The sequence below is a fragment of the Tyto alba genome, unplaced genomic scaffold (genome assembly GCF_018691265.1).
Source record: "Tyto alba isolate M040663 unplaced genomic scaffold, T.alba_DEE_v4.0 Super-Scaffold_20000042, whole genome shotgun sequence".
Lineage (NCBI taxonomy): Eukaryota > Metazoa > Chordata > Aves > Strigiformes > Tytonidae > Tyto > Tyto alba.
The window spans coordinates 10,538,989-10,564,398 of NW_024881293.1; the positions used below are offsets into that span (position 1 = coordinate 10,538,989).

Here is a 25,410-nt window from a genome sequence, read left to right on the forward strand (position 1 = left end):
TGTATTTCATTCCTTTTTAATGGATTTTATCCCTTCTGGGTAGAGAGAAGAAGCATCATTTATGTGCTGTTGAACTGTAAGGGGGGTGTCGGGATCAGAACTTGCTACGATGGGCTTTAGCCAGAAGTATCTGGAAGCTTCGCTGGGGCGTTGCTCCAGGAGCGGCTGAAATGCTCCCAACTTTGCCATCTTCCCCATTGCTCCCACCTGGTTTAGGTTATTTGACTCCTGTGGAAAGCACCCCTGTGATTTCTAAAAATGATCCAGTTTTTAGAGGAAATGGCTCATCCTTGAACCCCTCTGGCTAAAGGCTCTGAGCCACACTCTGCTCTTGAATTGCAGCATAATTGAGGTATTTGGAGACAAGGGCAAGTCTTGAGTGGAAACTTCCTCCTTGGAGCCCAGCAGAGCCCTCCAGGGCTTGGTGACATCTGCTGTGGGGCAGGGAGTGAGTCCTTTTGTCCAGGAGGTCCCCTGGAGACCCAGGACTTCCATCCCAAGCCTCCAGCCATCTCCCACCTCCAGATAAATCAGCTTCAATCTTCCCTCGTTAGCATTGGAGGAGATAAGAGCTTTTCTTCTCTGGGCACATGTAATCAGCCTCTCCTCACCTGGGGCTGGGCACCCTCAGTGCTTAATGATGGTGGGTGTGATCATCTTGGGGAAAGAGTAGTACCTGCAGCCCTTGGGGGGGACCAGGTCCATCACCCTCGTGCTGATATTCTCCTTCTTGAACCCGGCTTCTACCAAGTGCCCCACCTGGGTCTCCTGCGGGAGAGAAGGAGCAGCGAGGGTTTGAGCTGCCGGGACGCGGCTGGAGATGCTGCTGAGCCCAGGGACGCGGGGCAGCGTGAGCAGCCGGGTGCAGGGAGCCCTGTCCTGGGCTGCCGTGGGCAAAAACCCTCTGATCTTCCCCCAAATGTTCCCTGCGGAGCCCCGGCCGTCACCGTCCCCGGCCGTGGAGCGCTCTGGTTCGTGCTGGCTACAGTGTCGGGCACAAGCACGGGGCGGGGGGGGTGCAGAGGCTGACGGGGCAACTTTGGGGAACCCAGTTTGGGATGGGGGTTCCAGGCTCTCCCTATCCCGGGACTCGGTGCTCACCTCAAACATCTTCTCGATGTCGGTGTACTCAGTCTTCAGCAGCTCCCCCCAGGAGGTCAGGTTGCAGTAGGTGAGGACCCCGCCAGGCTGCAGCAAGCGGAAGGCATGGTCCTGCGAGGGGAGCTGGCTCAGCACCCAGCACCCAGCACCCAGCTGGGTGCTGCCTGACCCCACTCCAGGCTCTCACGTCTCCCTGCAGAGCCGGACACTGCCCCAGCCCTCTGTGCCCCCCCGTTGCCCCCCTCCCTCCGGCTGTGGCCACGTGGACCTAAAGCGCTGCTGATGCCACCGTTGCACTGGAGACATCATGTCATGCTGGGGACACTGGGGTTTTCCAGAGGGCACCAAGTCCCGGGTGGGAGGGAGGCTGGGGGGATGGCGGGGCCCGGCTCTGGCTTTGACTCTCTGAGCTCCCAAATTCTCCTCCCTGCCCTGCGTGCCCCCATCTCCCCCAACACCCACCCCCCCAGGAGCCGAGGGCGGTGGGAGGGGTGGGTGCTGCACCCTGACACGTTACCTTGATAAAGTTGAACTGGTGCGTGTGCCAGGTCTCCTCCGACAGCGGGTAGGTGTCGTACAGGATCCCTGCCCGCAAACACCGGAGACCACCCGTTAGCCAGGAGAGACCACCGAGGCGCCGCTGGGGCTCACATGCCCGGGGGTGGGGGGGAAGATCCCCCTTCGTGGCCTGTTACTATTTTATTCCTATTTAAATTTGCAGCTTGTGTTTTCAACTCCTGGCAGGCAGCGATGTGCAGCTCCCCGGGACAAGGCGCCGCTCCCCGGGGATACCGGCTGCAGCCCGTCCCCGCGGTGGGGAGCGGGGCTGGGTGCCACCCTGCACCCTGAGCTCTGCTGTGGGGACCCCCCCCCCCGCCACCCCCCTCGCCGGTCCCGCTTGTGCGGTGTCTCACCCCTGAAGTGCCCGTCGGGCAGCGTCGGCACCACGTCCTCCCACAGCCCCTTCAGGGCCACGACCTGCGGGTGGGCGGGTGGGCAGGGGGGTGAGCGCCGGCGGTGGGGCACCCACCGGCACCGTGCACCCGCACAGCCCCGGCTCTGGTCCCGTGTGTGGGTGTGGGTGTCCCCCCCTCACCCCGGACCTTGTGCGGCTGCATCCTGGCCCATTCCTCCAGCCGCCGGAAAACCCCCTCGTTGCACTCCACGATCCAGTGCTCCTCGATGTCAAATTCCTCCACCTTGGTGGCGGCGATGGCCATGCCGAAGCCCACCTCCAGCACGCGGCCACCTGGGGACGAGAGAGCAGCTGGGCGGGGGGACGGGTTGTGCCTCCAAAAACACAGAACCCTGATTTTTCTCCACCTCAGTGTTCCCCCAGCCCCAAACGCTGCCCCGCTCTTTCCCTGCATTTGGCTTTTTTCAGCACCGGTTGGGATATCGCAGTGTTTCCCACACTGGGGTGAGAACCAGGAGCAGCCCCATGCCCCCATCACCCCCCGCCTGCCCAGCTGCCCCCCACAGCAGCTCTTTACCCCCACCAAACCCCCCCAGGAACTAGCAGCCGCTTGCAGCAGCGCTGCCAAAACCCTCCCGCTGCCGGCACGCGGGAAACACAACCCAAAAACCAGCAGGTCCTGGCCGGGCTGTGCTCTGCCCCCATGGGGGGCTGCCCTCCCCCCCCCCTTCCCCACACCCCCAGCCCCTTTCAGGATCGCGTCACCCTGACACGAGAGCACAAACGCGGGGAGCGCCGGCAGCGAGCGGGGAAAGCTGCCCCACTTCCCACGCCCCAGCTGCGCCCCACGGCACGGCCCCGGGGAGCCCCTGTTACCCCTCGACGCGGCCACGGCCGCCAGCGAGTGCATGTAGGGGGTCTCCCAGCGCTCCATCACCGGCTTCCCCAGGATTTCCAGGTGGGCGTCCGGCGCATCGTAGCCGGCCGCCGCATCCCGCCAGGCCGCCCGGCAATCCTCGCCCTCGGCAAAGATGGGCCCCGCTGTCAGCCGGGTGCTCATGGCCGTGCCGCCGCGGGGAGGAAAGTCCACCAAAGTTCAGCTCGGCGGTGCTGGGGGAGGGAAAGGGCCGCCCGGCACTTGGCCGGCTTTAAATAGCCGGGGCTGGAAAAGTGCTGAGTGTGCATGGCGGGCTGGGGCCCGTCTGGGTGAAAGGGACCCACAGTCGGGGGGGCTCTGTGGGGCAGCAGGGGCTGCCAGGCCCGAGCAGCCGGTGCCCCACACCGTAGCGGGGCTGGGGGGGTGCAGGGGACAGGCCCCATTTCTGAGGGCAGCATGCTGTGCGTGGCTAGAGTGGGAATGAGCAGCATGGCTGCGTGGCAGCGCCCAGCTGGATCGGTGCGACCTGGGGGGGGACACGGAGGGTGGGCTTTTCCCCACAGGCTGTGCCCCACACCATGCCATGCCCCACGCTGTGCTGTGGACCGGGGCTGTGCCCCATGCTGTGCCCCACTCTAAGGCTACACACGGGGGCTGTGCCCCACGCTGTGCCTCACACTGTGCCATGCCCCATGCCGTGCCCCACACTGTGCCCCATGCTGTGCCGCACTCTAAGGCTACACACAGGGGCTGTGCCCCACGCCGTGCCGTGCCCCACACCGTGCCCCATGCCGTGCCGTGCCCCACGCTGTGCCCTGCCCCGTGGCTGCGCGTGATACTGTGCCCCACGCCACGCCATGCCCCAGGGCTGCGCACAGTGCTGTGCCCCACTCTAGGGCTACACACCGGGGCCGTGCCCCACGCCATGTCATGCTCTAGGGCTACACACCGGGGCCGTGCCCCATGCCTTGCCCCACTCTAGGGCTACACACCGGGGCTGTGCCCCACGCCACGTCATGCTCTAGGGCTACACACCGGGGCTGTGCCCCACGCTGTGCCGTGACCCGGGGCCGTGCCCCACGCCTTGCCCCACTCTAGGGCTACACACCGGGGCCGTGTCCCGGTGCCATGCACCAATACCGTGCCCCACGGCTGCGAACGGGGCCGTGCTCACCACCCCGCTCCACGCTTCCCCGTCGCCGGGGGTGACTGATGCCCCACGGCAGAGCCGGGCTGCGCTGCACGGCGGGGGGGGGGGGGGGGGGGGGGGGGGGGGGGCCGTTCCCGGGGCGGGGGGGGTTCAGCCCGTGCCCCCCCCCCCCCCCCCGGCGGCCGCACGTGGGACAGGCGGACTGCTCTTCCCGTCGTCCCCCGCGCCGCGCCCCGCCCCGCCCCTCCCCGGGCGCGGCCCCGGAGACCCCGTAGCGAGGGGCAGGTGCGCGCGCAGTGGCGGTTGGCGGCGCTGAGGGAGCGCGAGCGCGCGGCGGGGGGGGGGGCCGGGCCGGGCCGGGGGCGGCCGTTGCGCAGCTCGGGATAACGCCGCGAGGGGGGGGGGGGGGGGGGGGGGGAGAGCGGAAGGTAAACGGGAGAACGGCGAGGGACAGCCCGTCCGCAGCCTGCGACCTGCCGCTGGTGCCGCCGCCGCCGCCGCCCGAGGGAAGAGCCGGGCGCGGCCCCGGATACCGCCGAGGAGCCGCCGCCATGAACAGCGTGGGAGGCGCCGACGAGATCGGGTGAGGGTGGAGGTGGGGGGTGGGGGGTGTCGTATCCCCCCCCCCCCACCACCTTTCCTGCGTCCTCAGGCGAGGGCCGCGCCGGAGTTGGGGCGGGGGGGGGGGAAACCACCGTCCGACCGTTCGCCCCCGGGCCCGTCCGCCATGCTGGGCCCCTGCGGACCGGGAGGGTTTCACCCCCCCCCCCCCCCGTCACGTGACCGGCCCGCGCCGGGCTGCGGCGGCAGGTGCGCGCGGCCCAAGGTCACCCGCGGCCGTTCGCGCGAGCCCCGGCCCCGCCACGCCGCGGGGGTGGGGGGGGGGTGGGCACGGAGGGGACACGCCGTTTGCTTCTCCCGTTTCTCTGTTCCTAACGTTTGTGTCGTCGTCCGCTCCCCGGCGCGGGGTGTAAAACCCCGCCAGTGACTTTGTGCCGGTGACTCATCAGGGCTGCGCCCGGAGGGTCTGAGGGCCGCGGCCGGGGCTCTGCTCGGGGGGGGCGGCAGGACAAAGGCGGCGGCCGGGAGCCTTCTCTCACCCCTCGCTTCCCTTGTGCTGCAGAGGAGTCCGTGCGCGGCCTGCGGCTGCCCTCCCAAACTTCCCTCCGCTGACAGTCGCCTCCTGCTCGCTGGCCTTGTGTGCAAGCTGAACCCCAGTCAGAAAAACGCTGGGTTTACTTTAAAGGCTTTCCAGAGACTTTGTGGTGGCTTCTTCGAACTGATAGCCTCACACAGGTCTGCTTCTTTTGAGATGTATTTAGTAGCGTTAAACTTCCGTGCTGTATTCTGAACCCTAGCGACATTTAAATTGAGACTGTAGACTTGGCATGTTAGAAGTGCAAATAGCAATAATAATAATAATAATAATAAAAATAATAATAAAAAAAAGAATTGGCCACCTAGCTTTCAGGGCAACTTTTGGCACAGAATATGCATGTTGCAACTGGTCACCTTTTTTGGTGGATGTGTACCAGTTTTCTGTTGTTACTCTGCCTCCAGTGCGTAGTAATCTGCTTATTTGCTGTGCGTGTTCTTAATTTGCCCAGTCTTAAAAACACAAGAGGCAAGACAACTGATTTGAATGTTAGATGTTTCTACGAACAGCACATATTGCATGAGGCATTCTTAAATGTGTAGGTTTTGCTCAAATTATTTTTATTTTGGTCCTGGGCCTTAGTTACTGTCTAGTGCCTTATGAGAGACTTGATGGGGAAAGTTCTGTGTGCAGCTGTGCTGGAGCAGTAGGTGAGAGCAGGCTGCAAGTTACTCGGCTAGACACTGTCAGCTTTCATCCTGAACAGGCCCAGTTGTCACGGAGCCTGTTCCCAGTTACAGACTGCTTAGATTTTGATCTGAGGTGTAATCAGATGTGAAAGGCTTGGATTTTAATCAGAGATGGTAATTTTCTTTTTTCTCCTCTCCCAAAAGTGCTCAAACGGAAAGGTGAAAGCATAGCATAAACTGCAGTTTTAGTCAGCTGCCTGTAGTTGTGTGAAGGAAGTTCTATTTTGAAAGCTGTTGTGAGATGGAAGTCTTAATAGGAAGCTATGAATTTAACCACTTTTCTAGACAAATTTTAAGAAAACATACTTAGAAAGGCTGTAGGCCTTGCAGTTGTGTCGAGTAGCTAGGGCCTTGAGAGCGTTACTGTAATCAGTACTTGGGACTATTTTGGATAAAAGTGCTGTGATCTTGAGATCCTTCTGTCCTGCAGGAGGGTTGCTACATCCTAAGCACTTAAGAGACTGGATAGATGTTAATCAAACTGCTAGATTATTTTACATAGGCAAAGAGTTTGTGCTTTTGTGAAGTTTTGGTACTTCTAAAACACCTGTCTGTGCTTTCCTACTAATTCTGGCATTAGCTGCTTCAATGACAGATACATTTATGGCAGAAAAGAATAAATTGGCAAGTAAAATTTTGTCAGGAAATAGTTGAAGTGGAACACGTGGGTTCATGAAACTTGGTTAAAACTTATACATACTGTGGCTTCTGAAGAGTCATTATTCTGCTTCCCGTGCCCACGCTGAGTACTGCGAGGAGCGCTTCTGCTTCGGCACGGCACACACCGTCGTACCGCTCGTGTGCAGGGACAGGCCTGCTCAGAGAAACTGCCTGTCCCCAACGGAGCATAAAGCCTATCGCATCCCTCCAACACTACAGTCTGTACATACGTAGCTTTATGGAGATGGGCGTTTTTGAGGGGGATGTAAATAGGTGTGAGGACAGTGATGTCAGCAGGCTCAAACTGGTAGTGTAATTTTAATAACTACCAGCTCATAAACTCATTGAACAAAAAGTTTTAGAGGAAGCCAGGAGTCAGCGTACCTAAAACCTTCCGAATGAGCTGGAGATGCCAGCTGAGCACAGGGAAGTGAACGCTCACCTAGCGTTATTTCATGTCTGTCTTGCATCTGACAGCCGTTTTGTGCGATACTGCGTCTAGATTTTTGTGTTAGGTAGGGATTGGTTAAGTCTTGCATTTGCTCAGTGTGTTCAAACCAATCCACTGAGGAGTCAAAGGCAGGGTAGTCCTGGTTTTTGGCATTCTATAGTGTGCTTATTAATAGAAACCATGTATTTACATACAGCTGCTGTAGTTGACCTTAGGCAACCCAGCTTTTTTTGTTTGTTTAAATGCATGTAGGGTGACTACAAATAATTAATAATGGAATTAGAAGGTTTCAGTGACTGTTAACTGTGGGGAGTCCTCCCTCCCTGCAGACAGCTTGACGTTCTGTCAGTGCAGTTGGTATTTTTAGATTGATCTTAGAGATTGATCTTACATACCAAGCTATCAAATTTAGTTTAAAAAAAATCCCAAAATGTAGGTAACACGCAGTCATGGGCTACATGAAAACTTTAATCTGAATATAGCATTAGATCAAGTTTTGTTCTTTGCTATTAGGAAATAAAGTTATTTCCTTTTAGAACTTGCTTTCCCTGAAAATAATGACACAAGAAAGAGCACACAGATTCGTGCCTGTGTCCTGTATGTGGAGAGGAAACGTAGTGAAATGACAGTCGAAGCTACCAGGAAGTCTGAGTGTGGTGACAACTGTTGGGTGAAGTTTGGCTGTTCCCGGAAGATGACCGGTTGCTGAGAACTGGCCAGTGTTGAATCAGCTCTTAAGTGATGTCATGAACAAGTTCTTTGCCAGTAGAGCAAGGTTGGGGGGAGATTTCCTATCTTTGAGAAAAACTTCGTCATCCTGAAACAGGCCTGCTTTCAGAGGGGGTTGGTAGTGGATGAAACGTCCTGCGTGTGCTGGTATCGGATACATCATGATAATGCAAGTGCAGATGCAACCGCTGTCTTCTGCAACACTGTGAAGACTACTTCCTTTGCATATTACCTGTGCAGTTATTTTCTGTCCTGCTTAAAAAGATGCTTTGATCTGTGCTTAACAGCTGGTCTTTTATTTTTGAAAGACAAGACTTACGTCACCTCTCAACTAGTGACTGGGAAATAAAATTTGCCTCCATGGAATGAGACTTCTAGGTACCGTATAATACCGAATTTAGTCACTTCTTACTTTCATGTGTAGCATACCTGCACTTGGAAGGTGTTGATTTAGTCACTGTTGGCTGTTGTATAAGGGTTGTGACACGAAGCTGTATTGCAGAGAAATTAATCAAGGTGAAAAGGGACTGCTGGTTTTGTCAGCAAGTTGCCCTGCTACACAGGAGATTCTGGTTGCAAGGCTTCCACTTCACTGATGCTCTCTGTGCACTAGCAGCACTGGGACTGTGGCAGTGGGCCATTTCTTACTGCAGTTTGCTCCTGAAAAAAACAGGTGAGAGGAAGTTTAAATTTTTTTGGGTTAGGAGAACTTCAACTTTCCCTGTGTAAGGGAAGCTGCAGCTGTGCTTGGATATATCTGAGGGCAAGTAGAAGACAAAGCAGAATATGGATCCTCTCTTTGAGGTCTGATTAGAGAAATAGAGGGCATCCTCCAAAGATAAACTATCCCGCACTTGTCTGTGCAGACCCATGGAATTATTAACAGAAGAGCTTTTGAGTTGGTGCTTCTTATTGAGAAGGGCCAAGTGTTGAGATGGCTTTGAACTAACCTTTAATTATGGTGTAAATTACTTTGCATGGAAGTTTTGTCACGCCCTGAAGTTGATAAAGAATTGCAAAGCAGGCAGTCTGGCATCTTGCTGCTCCTCTTTGTGCACTTACCCAAGTACTTTGGCATGCTCTGACTTGAAAAGTGCAGATTTGGGTGCTCTTTTCAGAAGATGAGTTGATTCAGATTTGCCCAGTTTTAAGCATGGAGTTTAGTTTGGGTTTTAGCCATGACTTTCTCATCTGTTTGGAGATATCTCTAAACTAGATTATAAAATGGTTTCACAACTAATTGGTGAATTAGTGCTGCTCTGTTATTTAGTACTTGCCTCACAAGTTTGTCTTCTATTTTAGACTTGAACTGAGTAGTTCTACTTTTGCTTTCATTTAACTAGAAGATAATGGTAGACAAAAGTGATTCTGACTGGTCTTTCTAGGTGAGAGTAGCAAATAAAAGGAATGGATGAAGGTTTTTATTTGTTTTTATCAGCAGTTTAAGGACTTTTCTTTACCAGGATGGTACTTTGAGAACACAGGGGCAAGGAACCCTGAGGGCTGACTTAAGCTTTTTTGATCTGAGGATGGGAAAAACTCATATGCTTCATGTTTTACCCAATGATGCAACTAGAGAACAAGTACAGAAATTTCAGGTGATGCAATGGTTGGATTCAGGCATCTAGTTCAGCATTCCTCCTGTGGAGTCTTGTTTCTTTTAGCTGCAAAGCTTGTTGGGCTTTGACCTTCTGGCATGTGAAAGCTGGCCACATTGTCCCAGGGCAGATGCACTTACATTGCTTATAATTTGTAAGTTGGCATTAAATAACTTCAACCACTGGCATTATTTTTCATATGCTGATAACTGTAAATGTAGGACATGGTAACATCAAGCGTGTAAACTTCACAGTTTGGTTTTATTTTTGCTACAATACCTGTTAGAGGGCTGCAGCAGCTGTGTTACTAGTGTATTTTTGTAGAATAGATTTTTTTAATCTATTTTGGTTGCCAGTTATCTCTCTGGTAACATTCAGCTAAAAAATGGATGTAGGAGAGCTCAGCTGTTTTTTGGATTTGGTTTTGGAGGCTTAGTGCAAGACTGCATGCCTCTTGATCCTTAACCTGGGATTAAAGCAGTTAATGAAAGCAATGGATATTTAAACTAGGATGTCTGGTTTTCTGTCAGTTTGCTTTATCTCAGAAGTTTTGGATTTTGTTTTCATCCTTGAATTGGAACTGCATGGACGCTGCAGCTGTTTTCTGTTGCTAAGAGAAGTTCTGTAACTAACCTAGCATCAACGATCCAGTCCTTGACAGGAATCCAGACCTCCCATTTTAATTGGGAGGTGGGGGTTCAGCAGGTAGAATGACTTTCTAACAGTGTTCTTGGAACACTTTTAAAATTTCAGTGATGCTTTATACACATTTTTCTGAACTATCAAGTGTTCCATTCTGGAACTTCTTTCTGTCCCAAAAGAGCAGGTGAACATACTTAGTGTGATGTTCTATGTTGATTTTTTTTTTTCCCCCTCCCCCTTCTGGCTGTTGTAATGATTTCTCAAAGGAGCGCTGCCTTCTCAAATACTTGGAAATAAGAAGTTTGGAGGAACTTGGGCTTTTCTGATATTTTTGTCTTCTCTTTGCATAAAAGAAAATGTATTCCTGTAATAAGCTTAAAATCTCAGTTCATGCTTGTGGCACACAAAACAGATGCTTCAGTTTTATGTGAATCTTCATGAAACAGAGAATAGTTGCCACAAAGAATAGTGAATCCTAGTGAAGAACGAGCTTTGAAGTGTGTTGCGAAGGCCTCAGTACTGCCAGACCTCTTCAGAAAAGCTGTGGATCTAACACTTTTGTGTTAAATAAGATGAAGTATCTGTTGTGTAGCACCCTAAAATTGCTGTATGCTTCATTTGCAGAAAACTGTTTGTGGGTGGCTTGGACTGGAGTACAACACAAGGTAAGTTATGTATTCTACAGTCATTGAGCCAGGCCTTTGTGAACAGCAAAGCAATGTACAGATGCATAGCTTTTTAACAGACAATACTGTGGTAGGAAGATTGGGATGAGATTGTGCTGCTCTCTTCCGTTAATGGATAAAATTTTCTGTAGAGAGAGTTCAAATATATGTTAATCACATTTGGTTGTGTATTTTTTTTATCAGTATTTGGTACTGAAGTGTTTGTCTATGTGGAAGACAACCATATTTACAATTGCTTTACTACAATACTACTTTCCTTTTGTATGAGTGGAAATTAAACCATTATATACAATTTGTTTAGAGGAAGTAAAATTGAATCAGTTTCGTTTAGCTGTTTGCTTACTTTTTGTCTCATAATTGTGAAGACAGCATGGTAAAGTTAATATCTGGTTCTGTTTAATATACGCTTTTTCTTTTAACAGAAACACTTCGTAGCTACTTCTCTCAATATGGAGAAGTCGTAGACTGTGTAATAATGAAAGACAAAACAACAAACCAGTCTCGAGGATTTGGATTTGTCAAATTTAAAGACCCCAACTGTGTGGGAACAGTACTGGCCAGTAGACCTCATACGTTAGATGGCCGAAATGTAAGTTGGTTTTGTGTTTGTTTGTTTTTTTTTTTTTTTTTTTTTTTTTTTCTTTCTGCTTCAGAACTTTCTGCTCCAGACTGCTTCAAAGATCTGTTTTAAATTCTGGCTGCTTATTTGCAGACTGGATAGTGTAAAAGTTACCTGGTTGTTGGTTTTAATTACTTATTGTAAGACAGCTTTAACTCAATGATTTGTGTCATGTTGTAGAAGCGATGTATTGACAATAGCTTTGATCTGAGGAGCTGGATTTCAGCAGTGCTGTGTTCAGCTGCCATAAATGTAACTTTTAGAACAGTATTCTGCACGCTGAGATCTGACCAAACTGGAACTTCTTCCAGATTGATCCAAAGCCATGTACACCTAGGGGGATGCAACCAGAAAGGACACGACCGAAGGAAGGATGGGTAAGGAAAGATATTTGGTGTATGGGTAAGGAAAGATATTTGGTGTATCCTACCTGTTTTCCAATTTTGGCTTGCCTTCTAGCTATTTAATTGAATTCACTCAGGTTATATCCATGTTTTTAAATTGTGAGTCAGTATGCAGGCCTTGAGTGTAGATTTTATGTCTTAAAAATGTCTTCTACTTAGATTTCTGTGGTAAGACTCCAAGTACAATACAGTGTTAATGAACGTTTTGTGTTTGTGTCAAACTTGGGTTGTGGGTGTGGTATTTTCTTAAGCTCTTAGTCGTGCTTTTAGTTGAGGAGTTCAGATCTTGAAACTAGTGTCTGGAAGTGCACTCACAGGTCTGATGCTCTTTTCCAGTCTACTTCACACCCTGCAAGTTAATATGATTTCATTATAAAACTAGTAAATGGCCTCAGAACACAGTCCCTACTTTTCTGATCTTCTCAAGAGCAGACACTGGCTTATAGTGTTGAACACAGAACTTCTGAGCTCTGAACATGCAGTTGCTTCACTTTAATGACTAGGAGACTTCAAGCCTGGAGATGGCTGCCCTGTCAACCTGCAAGAGACCATTATTAATGTTTAAGTGTAAAATGATGGAAGTAGCCAACTTTATTGTCCTCTGACTGAATTTTTTTTCTCCCTTGATTTAGCAGAAAGGATCCAGGAGTGATAACAATAAATCAAATAAAATTTTTGTTGGTGGAATTCCTCATAACTGTGGCGAGACAGAGCTCAGGGAATACTTCAAGAAATTCGGAGTGGTGAGTCATTCAGCATGATGGCAGTTATCAGTCGGTTGCAAGATGCTTTCCTTCCCCACTGCCTTTTCTCAGATTTCGTCAAGCTGTCAAATTTTGGGTTAACTTAGACAAACTGCTGTAGGGACGTATTGAAGCATTTTGTGATAAACTGTAGTAAACAGTCATCATCCTGAAATGTATCTTGCTCTTTGTCAGAATGTATTGCTCTGATACGTAACTTCCTTTGCTGATTCTGTCTCCTCATGTTTGAATCTACCTGATGCATTATTCTGTTTCCTCCTTGAAAAAACTCCTGAATTGAGTTGGCTTAAGAATAAATCTTTCTCTTTTAAATTGGTAATTTACATCGTGGCAATTAAAAAACTGTTGAATTGGGGGGGGAAACAGCGAGTACCTCGGTGAGCTTATGTCCAAGATCCTCATCTCTGACTACATGTACGGCTAGGTTAAATTTTGCAGTCTTCTGCCATTGTTTTGGTAACAGTAGTTGCTATTAAATCATCATCTGGAATCAGCTGAGTTCTGTTGTCCCTAGAACCTCCATTCTGGAGACAAACGACTGCTGATGTGATGCACCTGTTTTTAATTCAGTTTCTAACCTCAGACTGAAATGGCTATATCTTCTGATTTTAGGGGGGTTTTTATATTTCATTTTAATTCGCATTTATCCCAACTATTGTTGCCCCTTTAAGATGATAAACTATTGAACTGAGTTACTAAATTCAGCTGTGAATAAGTTTGAGAAACTTAAAGATTGCCTGATTAAAGAGTTAAGTACAACAAGACTGTGCAGTGGGCATGAACTTGCCATCTTTGAGTGGCATTTAGTGTGTTCTTTTGATACTTTTTTAATTAGCTTTCTCTAAGATCTCTTCTTAATGGCAGCAAAGGATTTGTTGATCCTTTCTCAAGTGGCTAAGTTTATCAACAGTATTGTATTTAAAATTTGGTAAAGATAATTAAAAAAAAAAAAAACAACAAAACAAACCATAAAATAAAAGGCAATGGCTAACAACTGTTTCTTTAGTTTGAAAGGCTGCAGTAGACTTGTAAATAAAAATGGGGGAGCATGTTCCACAGCTGTGGAGCATAATTTCTAAAGGATCTTCCTCACAGACTTTTGGCTTTCCAATTCTGACCTCTGGATGGCTTGGGAGATACAGGGTTATGTTCCACCAAATATAGAAGGCAACAGCCTTTAAGTGTAAGTGCCTTTAAAAGTAAGTAGTAGAACTTTAACAATAGTATAGAAATTGGGGAGTCTAGTGTTGTTAATGAGTTATCTTTGGAGAGGTAGAGGCTCTTATATATGTTTTGTGGCCACAGAATGAAGAGACAAAAGCAGGCATTGCTTCTTAGACATGGTAATTGCTTGGTAAATAAGACCCCAGTGTGAAGAAGGGGATCCAAATGGACCAGTGGGGAAAAAATCTGGCACTGTCACATGGCGTAATCCCTAAATGGGGATAAATCTCAGCTCTTAGCATCCAATGGGATATATTCAAGTGAGTGCATATGGTGTAATAACTTGAAAACTGTGTTTTCTAGCTGTAAATAAAAGGTGAATTTGTGTCAGATTTTAAGCTAATTCAGAGTATTCTAGTAAAAAATATCCTAAGATTGACTTGAAGGTGCAGATGTGATTCCATGAGATCACACACGTTTTGTGACTGCTTTTCTGCATCTGAGAAATTTAAAGGCAGTTTCTTTCAACTGTTTTAATATTGCCTTTGACATAAATATTACACCTCTTTTTTTTTTTTAATTGTAGCCCACAGTGGTGTTTATTCTGAAAAAAAATCTTGAAGCCCTTGAACAACTTGCATTTTACATTTTTTTTTTTTTTCCTAAGTTAAAATCACACTGATACTGATCATAACTTAGGGGGTTTTTGTAATGCTATTTAAAGCATCAATTTATATCTGGTACTCTGTGATACTGATATTCAAGTAAGTAATTCAGAGAAGCTGTGCAAATTCTTAAGTGTGAAAGCTGCTTTTCATGTTGAGAGTGAAAATGTTTAAAAATGGAAAAAGTAATCTTTTACAAAGCTACACTGATGAATAGTATGTTGAAAAACAGAAACCTTTGGGTTTTTTTTTATAGGCTATAGTGTGGGTATAAATAGAGTAGCGACCTTAATGCTAGATTAAAATCTTAAGTGTGATGAGACCTTAAAAAGCCACAATGTAGCAGCTTTTCAGAACAGATGAACTCAGGCTTTTCTTAAACTCCCATAAAGAGCAATAATCCCAATTTGTTTGCACTGTGGTAGGACAGCCTGGTATTGATAGCTACATCGAGCGTTTAATTGTGCTTTGTGGATAGAGTGCGAGAAGCCAGCCTGTAGTAACTGTTTATAACGCTCCCCTGGTAGCACAGTGAGTAGAATTTCCCTTCTCTCTTCCAGGTCACTGAAGTTGTAATGATCTATGACGCAGAGAAACAGAGGCCCCGAGGTAAAGGCTGATCTAGTTTGTCCTTGAAATTTCTTCATACTCTCCTATAGTCAGATGGCAAACTATTTCACACCATCAGAAAAGGTAGACTTTTTTTTTTTTCTATGTTGCCTCAGGAAAAAGAATAATTCACTGGGCAAATATCACTTCAAGTCTAGACTCTTCATCTACAGCTTCAGTTGGTATCTGTGCATTTAAAGTCAGACGTCTCATGTTCATTTATGGTTTTTTTGCTAGTTTTTTAGTTGAATGAAATTTTATTCTTGAGCTGCTTCTGTGGCTTTAAGGTACTGTTGGGGGGAAAGTAAAAAAAGCAGACTTTCCTCCTGTTCCACATGAAAGGTATGTTGATGTTTGTAATTGTATGGGGGGATACTCTAGTTCAGAGTACCTCTGAACATGAGATTAGAACAGAATCCATCCATTATATGCTTTTTGTTTTGGTTAAATGGCTTCACTTAAAGAAAACCACTTCTTAAACTACACAAAATAATTCTGAAATATATATATTTTGATTGGAATGTATCATCCCTGTATGTTAGACTGCTTCTTTGAGAGGAGAAAAAAAAAAAAAAACAAAACAAAAGCACCCAAAAACCAAACTGGAAATTCCACTAGGCTATTTAATCAAGTTAGTAAACTTTGGTCAAAATATGAAGCAAGTTTCATGTCATCCACCCTCCATTGCATCTGTCATCTGTTTGACAATTAAGAGGCAATATTTTAAATATGTGAAGCTTAGTTGCACTGACCACCTTGTAGCATGTTCTACATGCTGGAGAATAGTTTGCCATCTGAACTTTCATTTCTCTTCTGGCTCATTATTAAGAAATATATTCTTCACTTCATATTTATTAAGCTGTTAAGTCTTAGTTTTATTTTTAATTTAGACATACATCCTTAGTGACATATTTAAGTGTTTCATAGTAAAGTATGGTAATGTTAAGTAAGTTCTTTTTTTTTTCTTTTCTCTCTGTGAATTGTTTGACTGTGATTAACGATATCTCTTTAGATTTCTTCTCTCTAGGTGATAATTTATCACAGAGGTACAGGCCAGTTCCACAGTCAGAGGAGGGACGGGCTTTGTCTTTTATTGGAGTGTAAACGAAGTTTCAATATATTTGTTTTTTTGTTTTCTTGCTTTAGCTATCTTAATTTTCTTTTAACAGATACCTTTTATTTAAGCAGAACATTTAAATGCTCTAGAGCGTCTGATTTTAAATAGAGGAGGCAGTGGAGACAGATACAGGCATCTGAATGTAATTGGTGGCTGAAGTTCTGAAGTATTTCAGTAATTATTGTATCATCTATATCTTTGTAATATTTAATCCCAGTCTTGCAGCCCCTGAGCAAAAGGTACTAAAACGTCATTCCTGGTCTGGATTAATCCTGGTCTCAATTAATGGCTTCTCTGCTTAAAGCTATACTAAAAAAAAAAAAAAAGAAATATATATATATATATATATATATATATATATATATATATATATATATATATATATATATATATATGAAGGCTTTGGGTCCACTTACTGGGTGGCAGTTTAAAGCAGAAGTGGCGGATGTGTGCAGGTTTGGAAACCTGTGTCTGTCCAGTGTGCAGATGTACTTCAGAATACTTTCTCCCTTAATTCATCTGACTTAAACAGCGTTCTTGAATCCTGTTGCTCTGGCTTTCATTTTTGTTCTGTTACATTCTTTTATGTAGTGTGGTAACTGACTGTCATCTCCAAAAATGGCCTTGTTAGTCCCTGGGGCTGTGGTAGGAAAAATTCCTCATAGTTTGTATTCAGTACTCCTGGTCATGCATCCCAGAACACATTTTCTGTTGCTGTCTCTTTCTAATCTGTATTCCGTTGCACAGAGTGCTGTTCAGTCTTTACTCTTGTTCTTTTAACACGATTCCTAGATTAATATATCTTCATGAAACTTAAAAGGCCAATTCACTGCTGTCTTCTACTTGTATCATTCTGAATTTTGCCTTCTCCCATTAACTTTGCCACCCTCGCATTTTGAACAGATCCCTTACTGCATGTCATCTTACTGGTTTGCTGGTAGGAGGAGGGAAAAAATTACCCCTGTTACTAATCCCTGTAGCATTCATCTACTTCCAGCTTCTCACAGGAACACTGGGAACCAGATTCTAGGTTAGTGTCAGAGCTACAGCGATACCCCTGAGGAGCTGGCTGTGTGTCTTCAAGTATCCAAGTTGTCTTTGCTTACTTGCAGTCCCTACCTACTTCTGTTTCCTCTCCTGCAAGCAGTGCTTTCATCAACATTCTTTCCAAAGTCCCAACTATAAGTGCAGCCAGCCTCATTACATCTTAAAAGAAACAGTGGCTTTGTTGCAGTCTCTGCTTCTTATGCTCTCTAGTCTTGGCTAAACCAGCAACTGTCAAGTAATTTACAGGTTCTTGCTATGTTTGTTCTCTTCTTCCCATTGGCTGCAAACCAGTGTCATTGCTCTGTTCCGTAGTCCACTTGGATTCCTGCTAAATGCAATCAGTTTCTCTAGTCTTCAGTAAAGTCCTGTTCTTCCAGAAATAAAGCTACTGGATGATAGACTTCATGACTTACTGTATTTAAAATTTCATGCTGGAATTTTGCTGTATATGGTACTCTTATTTCTTCACTGTTCCTTATCTTACGGTGTTTGGCCCTTTTAAATTCTCCCCCCCTTTTCTTTTTTTCTTCACTGGCTTCCTCAATGACCTCTTATACTGTTTCCTTCTCCCCCTCCAAACCCCATGCCCATTCCACAATTTATTCCCCTCTTTCAGTCTTCTTGGAATTAAGTTAAACGAGCAACCTGCATATGTAGATGGTATCCATCATTTTTCTTTCCCATGTCTCTTTAGATAAAGGCTGTAATACTAAATGTGTGATTTACATACAAATACTTTCCTTTTGGCTCTAATACTTAGATTGCTAGTTAACCTCAGACAAATATATTGTGATGAAATGCTGCTCTCAATTTTGAGGCTGCTTTCATCACAGGTCAACAAAACTTCGTTTATACTGCCAGTCTCTTGTGTGTGGGAAATGCTAAGTTTTTTCCTTTTTATTTTAAGTTTATTTTAGTGATGTCTTTTGCTCTTGTTGCTGACAGCAGAATTTGACCTGCTGGAATCTATTTTGGCCTGTATCTTTGTGTATTTTTTTATATATAAACTTTCTCTACAATAGGCCTCTTTGGGCTTACCCAACCCAGTTGGATAAGCTTAGAGAGACACTAACTGTTATAGATACTGTATTTCTGTTTAACGCTTTAGAGCAATATATGGCTGCTGTCAGCACTAGCTGCAAAGCAAAATGCAAACCAAGGGGGAAATCTTGGGTTTCAGAAAAGCAGAAATGCATCCATGTTCCATATGCTTTTGATGCCGCACCTCGTTTTTCTTTCTAATTTTTATTGCTCTACCCTTAGCTAATCTAAAGAATGGCACAATTTATGTACTGCATGTGTTCTTACCTTTCCTGGGATTTGGTTGTTACACCAGCAGCAAGTGGTTGATGGCATGAACCAGCCGCCGTGTTCTGTGACATTAACCACTATTTTGCCACTCTCTCGGCAGTATCAGCAGCTACAACCTAAGTGCAGTGGTTCTCGGAGTGTGACTTCAAAAAGCAATTTTGTCCTGGGGCTTTGCCTCTTTTCCAGTGTCTTCTACAGGTGTCAGACACTCCCTCGCAACCTTTTAAAAAGTTGCTGGATTCAGCTGAGCTGCCACCACCAAGGGATAGGGTCAGATAAAAGGGCATGAGCCACCCCTGGGGATCTCGGGCAAAAAGAGGGGCTGAAAAGTGTTATATAGATTTTTCAAGAGAAAAGCAGCGGGAGATACAAGAAATAAAATAGATTAAGGGACATGGCAGCAAGTACCTCATTCTATATAAGCAGTGCTTGTTGGCAGGGCTTGCCGTGTTTGGAAGGAGTAATGTCTGTTACGTGTTTTTTCTAAGGTGTGGAAAACTTGAGAACCTCTGATCTAGGTTGTTAGTTTCTGAAGCTTCTCATTCATCCATGGAGTGGTAAAATTTTTCATGCTTTAACAGCAACATTTGAAAGACAACTTTCTTATTTTCCACGGAAAATATTCCCTAATTGGAAGACGGGATAAGGGATGGGAGGAAGTTGCTTTGCAGCTTTGGGGAGCAGGGTTGTAATAGTTTTCCTTGGGAACCTAGTCTGAATCAAAGATAGGAGCAGCAAAGTTGCTTGACTTTAATCTGCTGTCCCACAAGTATTTTGTTTTTAATCATGTGGCACAGTTATATTTGTGACTATATTAGCACTTTTTTACCATTTCCTGGTAGGTGATTTAGGGATAAAACCAAATTAAAAGATAGTTAAGACGCTCAGTTTGTAAGTTGCATGTGTGAAACCAAGATGAGGCATTAATTGCCTAGTTACAGAAAGTATCCATTGGAGTTTTCTCAGATTGACTTTTTTTAAAAAATTTAACACAAGTCTCGGTTATCTGAAACCCCTGCTTGAACCCTTGGTCCGCCCCTAATACTGTTCATCATCCTGTTTTGTGTCACAACACCCTGCTACCTTGATTCACTCTTCGTCGTTGGCTAGGTTTTGGATTTATTACTTTCGAGGACGAACAATCAGTGGACCAGGCTGTCAACATGCATTTTCACGACATCATGGGCAAAAAAGTGTGTAGTTGTAGTTTTATTTTACCTTAAGAAAGAACCAAGTCTTGGGCAACTAGCAATTTCACTGGTGAATAATCTCATAATTGATTCAGTTAGTGGGGGGAGCATGTAAGTCCAAATTCGAGGCTTTATCCATGAAGGTGGGGAAAGTCTTCTGAGTTTGCTTAAACAGGTGAGAAAGGCAGTTAGCTTGTGGCTTAGCCCATAGAGAGACACAGATCTTGAAAGCCTGAGAACTTCGGCTGTGGGCTGTCTTGTTTTGGGTAAGGCCTTGTGCTTACAGACCTGGGGGGTTGCTCTGCCTGAGCACGGCTTATGTTGGAATGAATTGGTGATGACTACCTTTGAGGTAGCACCTGCTTAGGTGCAATGATAGAAGTCAGTTATTTCTAGCTGTTTGAAAATCAAAATCCCAGTGAAATCTGAGTTGTTCAAGGCTTGGTTTAAGATACCACTCCTTCAGATGTGTATCTGATACTCAAATTTTGAGGTGGTGTGAGACAATCTACTTCGTATAATCTTAAACTTAAAAAGAAAAAGAAAAAAACATCGTGAAGGATTGGTTTTTTAAAAAATTGGGTCACTTACTGTGAAACTTTGATACGAACCCACATACTCTATATAGTATTTAACCACAATGCAGTTAAGTGACCTCTGGTTGTTTCATCTTCATACTGTGTTGTCAGCAAATGGATGTTCGATAGGGAGGAATTTTTTAGGCTTGCTTTGATGTTACTCAGCAAGGAACATGCTTGGACCTGTGGAAAAAAGTAAGAGCAAAGTAAATTGTTGCAGGACACACAAGTTTTATACAGAGAAAATGATAGCTTATTAAAGAAAAACTAACCACAGGAAATTCTAGTACATTTGAAGTCCCTGCAGCTTTACAGTATATCCACAGTTTTAAAAGTAAGCATTAAAACTGCTAACCTTAGAGTGAGTAGATTTCAAGGAAACACAAGAACGCTGTCACTTGCCTTAAATTACTGCACTGTATAATTTTACATTGTCTTTTGAGGTCGTTTCGATGTGCTGATATTTCATAAGCATTTATTTAGCTAGCGGGGGATATATTCTTGCCTATTAGTGGAATTTTGGTTAATTGTGCAGTATATAATGCTTTTTATTCCTATGAACTTGTTTTGGGGTTCCTACTAATGGAAATGAAGCAACTGAAGAAATGTGCTTGTGTAATCAAGGCCATTAGTGTCTGTTCTTGATTACTAGTATTTTCCTCTTGTGAGCAGTTGAGCTCTCCTATTTGTGAGCAGAGACTGACAGCAGTAAATTTACATTAGTATGTGTATGAATTACCTATATCCTACATACATACTCTGATCTTTCCTTGGAATTGCCTTAAACATACATGAACCACGTAAATGAGGGGTCATATCACAAAGCACCACGCTAGATATAAATAGGAACAAAGGACAGTACATCTGCTGTAATGGTTCTGGGAAAGTATGGAGAACCCTGCGTGAGCCTTCGAAATGTCACCTCTTACGCTGCTGGTTTTCAGCAGCAGTCAGTGCTAATGCAGAGCTCTCTCTTGTTTCCCAATCAATCTCAGTACCAAAATGAAATAATCTATTTTTGCCCCTCTTTTTTTTTTTTCCCCTTTCAATGGCATAAAAAGCAGAAATAGGCAGTGTTTTTTCAGCTAGGAGCAATGGAGATGCCTCATTTCTTGGTGTAAACTGGGCTTTAGGCAGGTGTAGAATATTAACCTCAGCACTAAGAATATCACACAGGGGTTTTTCAGTCCTCAGTTTGGCAGTTCACTGCTTCCAAATGTGCACTGAAAAATTAATGGAATTCTTCCACGCAGATTAATGAACTGCAGATACTCTGCTCTCTTCCTTGACTAATAATGCCTACTTTAAAAATTGTATCTCTTTCTTTTTTGGTAATTAAAAAGGTATTGCTGAAATGAATCCATATGTTGTTGAAAGGAAGAAAAAAAATTAAAATTGCAAGAAGGACTCTGCTTTTGTAAGCAATAACTGAATTCCCTGGAGGCAAATGTGTTAAGACTCATTAATTTGAGCCCTTTGAAAAATTCCCTTGGTTCCTCTCTGGAAGGGCCTTCAGCTGACAGAGATTTGGTTACTGTCATGTCTGATGTCCTTGGGGCATCTGCAGTGGGGTGGGGGCGGGGGGCTTTGTCCTTGCCTTGTGCCTGTTTCCTGTTTGTTCTCTGACATGAATGGTTTTTAAGACATGGCAGGAGGAATTCTGAATACTTTATTTTCCATACTACTCAGGCCCATTGATGATTGAGATTTATTTTCTTTGTACTCTGGCACCCATTAAAATTAATCATAAAATAAAAAAGACTTTAATTCAGCATGCATGAGTGCTGAGAGTGTTTCATTAAATCAGAAACTGGATTTTTTTGAGAGGTTTATATTGAATGTGCAGCTTATTTTAAGTAGGTCAAATGCACTTACTCGATGGCTTGGAACACTAGGACATTTTATCTTTGAATAAAAAAGTTAAGCACTGTGGCTTACTAATTTTAAAAACAGGAGGGCTTTTGTCACTGACTTAACACAGTATGAAGATTTGCTTCTTATTGACTCAACTGTCCATTTTTATTACTTGCATGTTTGTTTACTTTTTTGTTAGATGTAATGTAAGATTCTCTTATCACATCCATTCCCTCTGACATTGTTTGAGTTAATTGAGATTCTTTAAGCGTTAGCCTGGGGAAGGTAAGTCTTTATCTTCCATTAGACATTTAAATAAAAATCTAAGTTTAAAAACAAACAAGCAAAAAAACCAAACAAACAAATGTGTGTTTCTCAGGTATGAGCAGAGCTGAAATTGTAGTTAGATGGGGTGGGTTTAAACTGTAACTTTCAAATGAACCCCAAACGTGTTTGAATGGTTAAAGCATTAGTACCCTTTTTCAGAGCTACTCTTTACTCAAAGTTTTTTTTTTACTGAAAATGTTACCGTTAACTCCTGCCTTAAATGTCAAATTAGCGTATAAGTAATTTAAGACTATGCTTTTTTAAGTGAAGAGCCGTTGTAAGAGGGTACTGCTGTTTTAAGATTAAAGCCAATGAATACTGTACTATGATGAACATAAGTGATTTGTAGGATGTGTTTTACTTGAAATACCTCAATAGTAGGACTTGTAATGTCTTACCATCATATATACTGTACCTGAGAAACATTTTAAATTACTGGCCTTAAGTTTAATAATTTAAGTATTTAGACATAAGTCATAAGATGCTAAGTGTAGTCTTAAGTGTAATTAAGGGTGTGTGTGAAGGGAAGGGGGGTATATTAACCTGCACCATCGCTCCTAAATGGTGACTCTGTTTGTTTAGGTGGAGGTGAAACGCGCAGAACCTCGTGATAGCAAAAGCCAAACTCCAGGGCCACCCGGGGCCAGTCAGTGGGGAAGCAGGATCATGCCAAGCGCTGCCAATGGCTGGGCAGGTCAGCCCCCTCCAACCTGGCAGCAAGGATATGGCCCTCAAGGTACTGCTTTAGTCACCTCAGACTCGCTGGCGCAAGAGTCTGGCCTTTGCAGCTTACTGGTAATTTGGTTTTACTGACAAATGAGAGTATTCCCAGGTTTATCAGGGCTATTGCTCTGCTGGTTGCTGGTAGCAGAGCTAGAATTCCACGCATCAGTCCTTCCCGAGTCCGCAGAGGTGGTTCCTTCGTTTATTTTCCCCCAAAAATTTGTCTCACAGGTCAGACATCAGTGGGTTGAGCCAAGTCTATCATGTGTCCCAGGCAGCACTTCGCCTCTTCTCTTTGGTTCTGCCTCTCCCCAAATAGAATTGGCATAGTTTCGGGTAATGCGGAGAAGGTGTTGAGAAAGCTCAACAGCTCAAGTTGCGACTGCAGCTGTGGGATTGTGGCCTGTGTGAGACCCTAATGAAAAATTTGGTTGAAATATGGGTTTTCAAGGGTGAGGCAGTTTCAAAGGAAGTTATAAGTAAAATTTGAAAGGGATGAGAGAAAACCAGATGGTCTTGTCTTTAGATTTTATTGCTTAATGTAGCCTGGAAAAATAACAAGCAGCTATGGGGCTAGCAGTGGTGCAGGGGAGCACTTACTGCATATAATTTTCTTGATTTAGCTCGAACCCTTCAGGGCTGAAAGGAGCAGCCGTGTGTTTTGGGTTTGATGCCTGTAACCCCCACAAGATTTTGAGGACAGGATGAATATGCTGAGGTCATCCAAAGACAGTTTTGATAATTTACGGAGAAATACTGTGGTATAATTGAGTTGCGTTTGACAAAACAGAACTTGCTTGCTCTGATATATGAGAAATTTTCACCTGTGGGGGCTAAAGGGAGTGTCACTGCTTTTTCTATTGCTACAATAGATGATACCTCAGTGGAGGGATTGCTTGTTTCCCCACGGTGCTTATTAACTTGAAAGCTGCAGCTGAGGCTTTGACATTCTGCACAGATGTGCTAATCTGCAACTGCGCAAATTGAGAAACTGGATTATTTTCACTGTGGTTATTTGTAGAGAAAATGATATCTGATGTACTGGAAAGATTAATGTAAAACATAAATGCATTTATCTTTCAATCGTAATCCTCCAACGAATGCAGAAGATGATGGTTTTTATGGTTCAAAAACTTCAAAAATAACTCTGATAAACCTGGTAGTATATTAAAAATGCTTTGGATGTGTAGTCTGCTGTGATTCTTGGTGTTTTTCTTCTTTATACTAGTATAGTTTCCTGTACTTGGTGTGCTTGTGGCTCTTGAACGTTCTATCTGATTTGAGTTTGGGGACCACTGTCTCTTCTATGCATTATTTGCCGAATGATTCAGTCTTTTCAGAATTGCATATTCAGAAATAGTCCAAGACTGTTTCTTGGACTGTAAAAGCAGATCTATAAGGGACACTGGGAAGATACCCAGTTTTTTCCAGAACCCAGAGCAAGATCAACATTCTTGTAAATCATTCCTGTTTCATAGTATACAGCTTCAATGCATGTATAAGTTGCTTTTTTTGTTCTGTTACAGGGATGTGGGTGCCAGCTGGACAGGCAATTGGTAAGTATGTTATGTGGGACCAGTTTTAAAGGAAAGATCCTACTGAACACGAGTGCGGTTTCTTTAAGGACTCAGAATGATTTGTGGATTTCTGTAGTATTTAACCTACATTTAAAAGCTTGATTGAATTTGTCCTGAAAGAACAAAGAAGAAGGTAGTGTATTCTTAACAGATCAATAATGGGACCTGGCATACATCATGCTGTTGCCAACCACACTAATTTGTTATCAAGGAATTACATTCTAAACTGCAATTATTTACAGTAGGGATACTTAGGGGACAAATGTTTCCCAAAGTAAACATTCATAGAAGGCTGCGACTGTGTCTGAAATGTGTCAAACAGTTTTACCCCATCTAGAGGATGCTGATTTAAGCAGCAACTTTTCATTATTAAGCCACTTCAGTTCTTGATTTCTCTTTATTTTCTAGGTGGATATGGACCACCTCCTCCAGGAAGAGGAGCTCCTCCACCACCACCACCATTTACCTCATACATAGTCTCTACACCTCCTGGAGGATTCCCACCTCCACAAGGATTTCCACAGGGCTATGGCACCCCTCCACCATTTAGTAAGTGACCTACAGGAATTAGAGTACAGTCCATCACAAAATTCAGTTTTCAGCTTTTGGTCGTCTTTCTCTGGAGTTGGAATTTTTTTTTTCCCCTTATGTTTCATCTGTCCTTAGATGTTTTGCCTAGATTGTGTATTCTGAGCTATAATTAACTATGTAAATATTTTTGCCAGTGAGTTGGGTTACTTTTTTCTTGGGTGCAGTAATCATTCACATTCTCCAGTTTAAATCTGTATTGCTAAACGAATTTAGAT

At 44.8% G+C, this 25,410-nt stretch overlaps 2 protein-coding genes across 6 annotated transcripts in view; one reads left to right on the forward strand and one right to left on the reverse strand.

Moving 5' to 3' along the window:
• On the reverse strand, positions 1–4,791 carry GAMT (guanidinoacetate N-methyltransferase). Of its 3 annotated transcripts, XM_042795044.1 has the most exons (7): positions 4,680–4,791; positions 2,894–3,127; positions 2,205–2,350; positions 2,016–2,079; positions 1,619–1,686; positions 1,102–1,212; positions 1–768 (listed from the first exon to the last, which is right to left on the reverse strand). In XM_042795044.1, exons 2-7 carry the CDS (start codon positions 3,075–3,077, stop codon positions 628–630), a joined length of 714 nt encoding a protein of 237 aa, XP_042650978.1. In that variant the 5' UTR covers positions 3,078–3,127; positions 4,680–4,791; the 3' UTR covers positions 1–627. The 3 variants fall into 3 exon arrangements, with proteins under 3 accessions (XP_042650978.1, XP_042650979.1, XP_042650977.1); XM_042795045.1 differs by lacking the exons at positions 2,894–3,127; positions 4,680–4,791 and adding an exon at positions 4,003–4,128; XM_042795043.1 differs by lacking the exon at positions 4,680–4,791 and having other exon boundaries at positions 2,894–3,855.
• The window catches only part of DAZAP1 (DAZ associated protein 1), a 26,950-nt gene continuing 5,974 nt past the window's right edge, over positions 4,435–25,410 (forward strand). Inside the window, exons 1-10 of one of the 3 annotated variants that reach the window (XM_042795042.1) lie at positions 4,435–4,627; positions 10,594–10,634; positions 11,078–11,244; positions 11,586–11,651; positions 12,314–12,421; positions 14,832–14,880; positions 19,466–19,548; positions 22,887–23,040; positions 24,554–24,583; positions 25,013–25,153. In XM_042795042.1, coding sequence (XP_042650976.1) covers positions 4,596–4,627; positions 10,594–10,634; positions 11,078–11,244; positions 11,586–11,651; positions 12,314–12,421; positions 14,832–14,880; positions 19,466–19,548; positions 22,887–23,040; positions 24,554–24,583; positions 25,013–25,153 — 871 coding nt within the window. In that variant the 5' untranslated portion in view covers positions 4,435–4,595. Of the gene's footprint in view, positions 4,628–10,593; positions 10,635–11,077; positions 11,245–11,585; positions 11,652–12,310; positions 12,422–14,831; positions 14,881–19,465; positions 19,549–22,886; positions 23,041–24,553; positions 24,584–25,012; positions 25,154–25,410 lie in introns of those variants that run through there. The other 2 variants (XM_042795041.1, XM_032987377.2) reach the window with 2 other exon arrangements.

What these genes read in the sequence shown, in the direction of transcription:
- GAMT (XM_042795044.1), bottom strand. Translation starts at nt 3,077, where the DNA reads ATGAGCACCCGGCTGACAGCGGGGCCCATCTTTGCCGAGGGCGAGGAT. An exon ending in GCCCGACGGGCACTTCAGGG is followed by an intron (nt 1,687 to 2,015) that starts GTGAGACACCGC and finishes GTTTGCGGGCAG; the next exon opens with GGATCCTGTACGACACCTAC. An exon ending in ACATCGAGAAGATGTTTGAG is followed by an intron (nt 769 to 1,101) that starts GTGAGCACCGAG and finishes TCTCTCCCGCAG; the next exon opens with GAGACCCAGGTGGGGCACTT.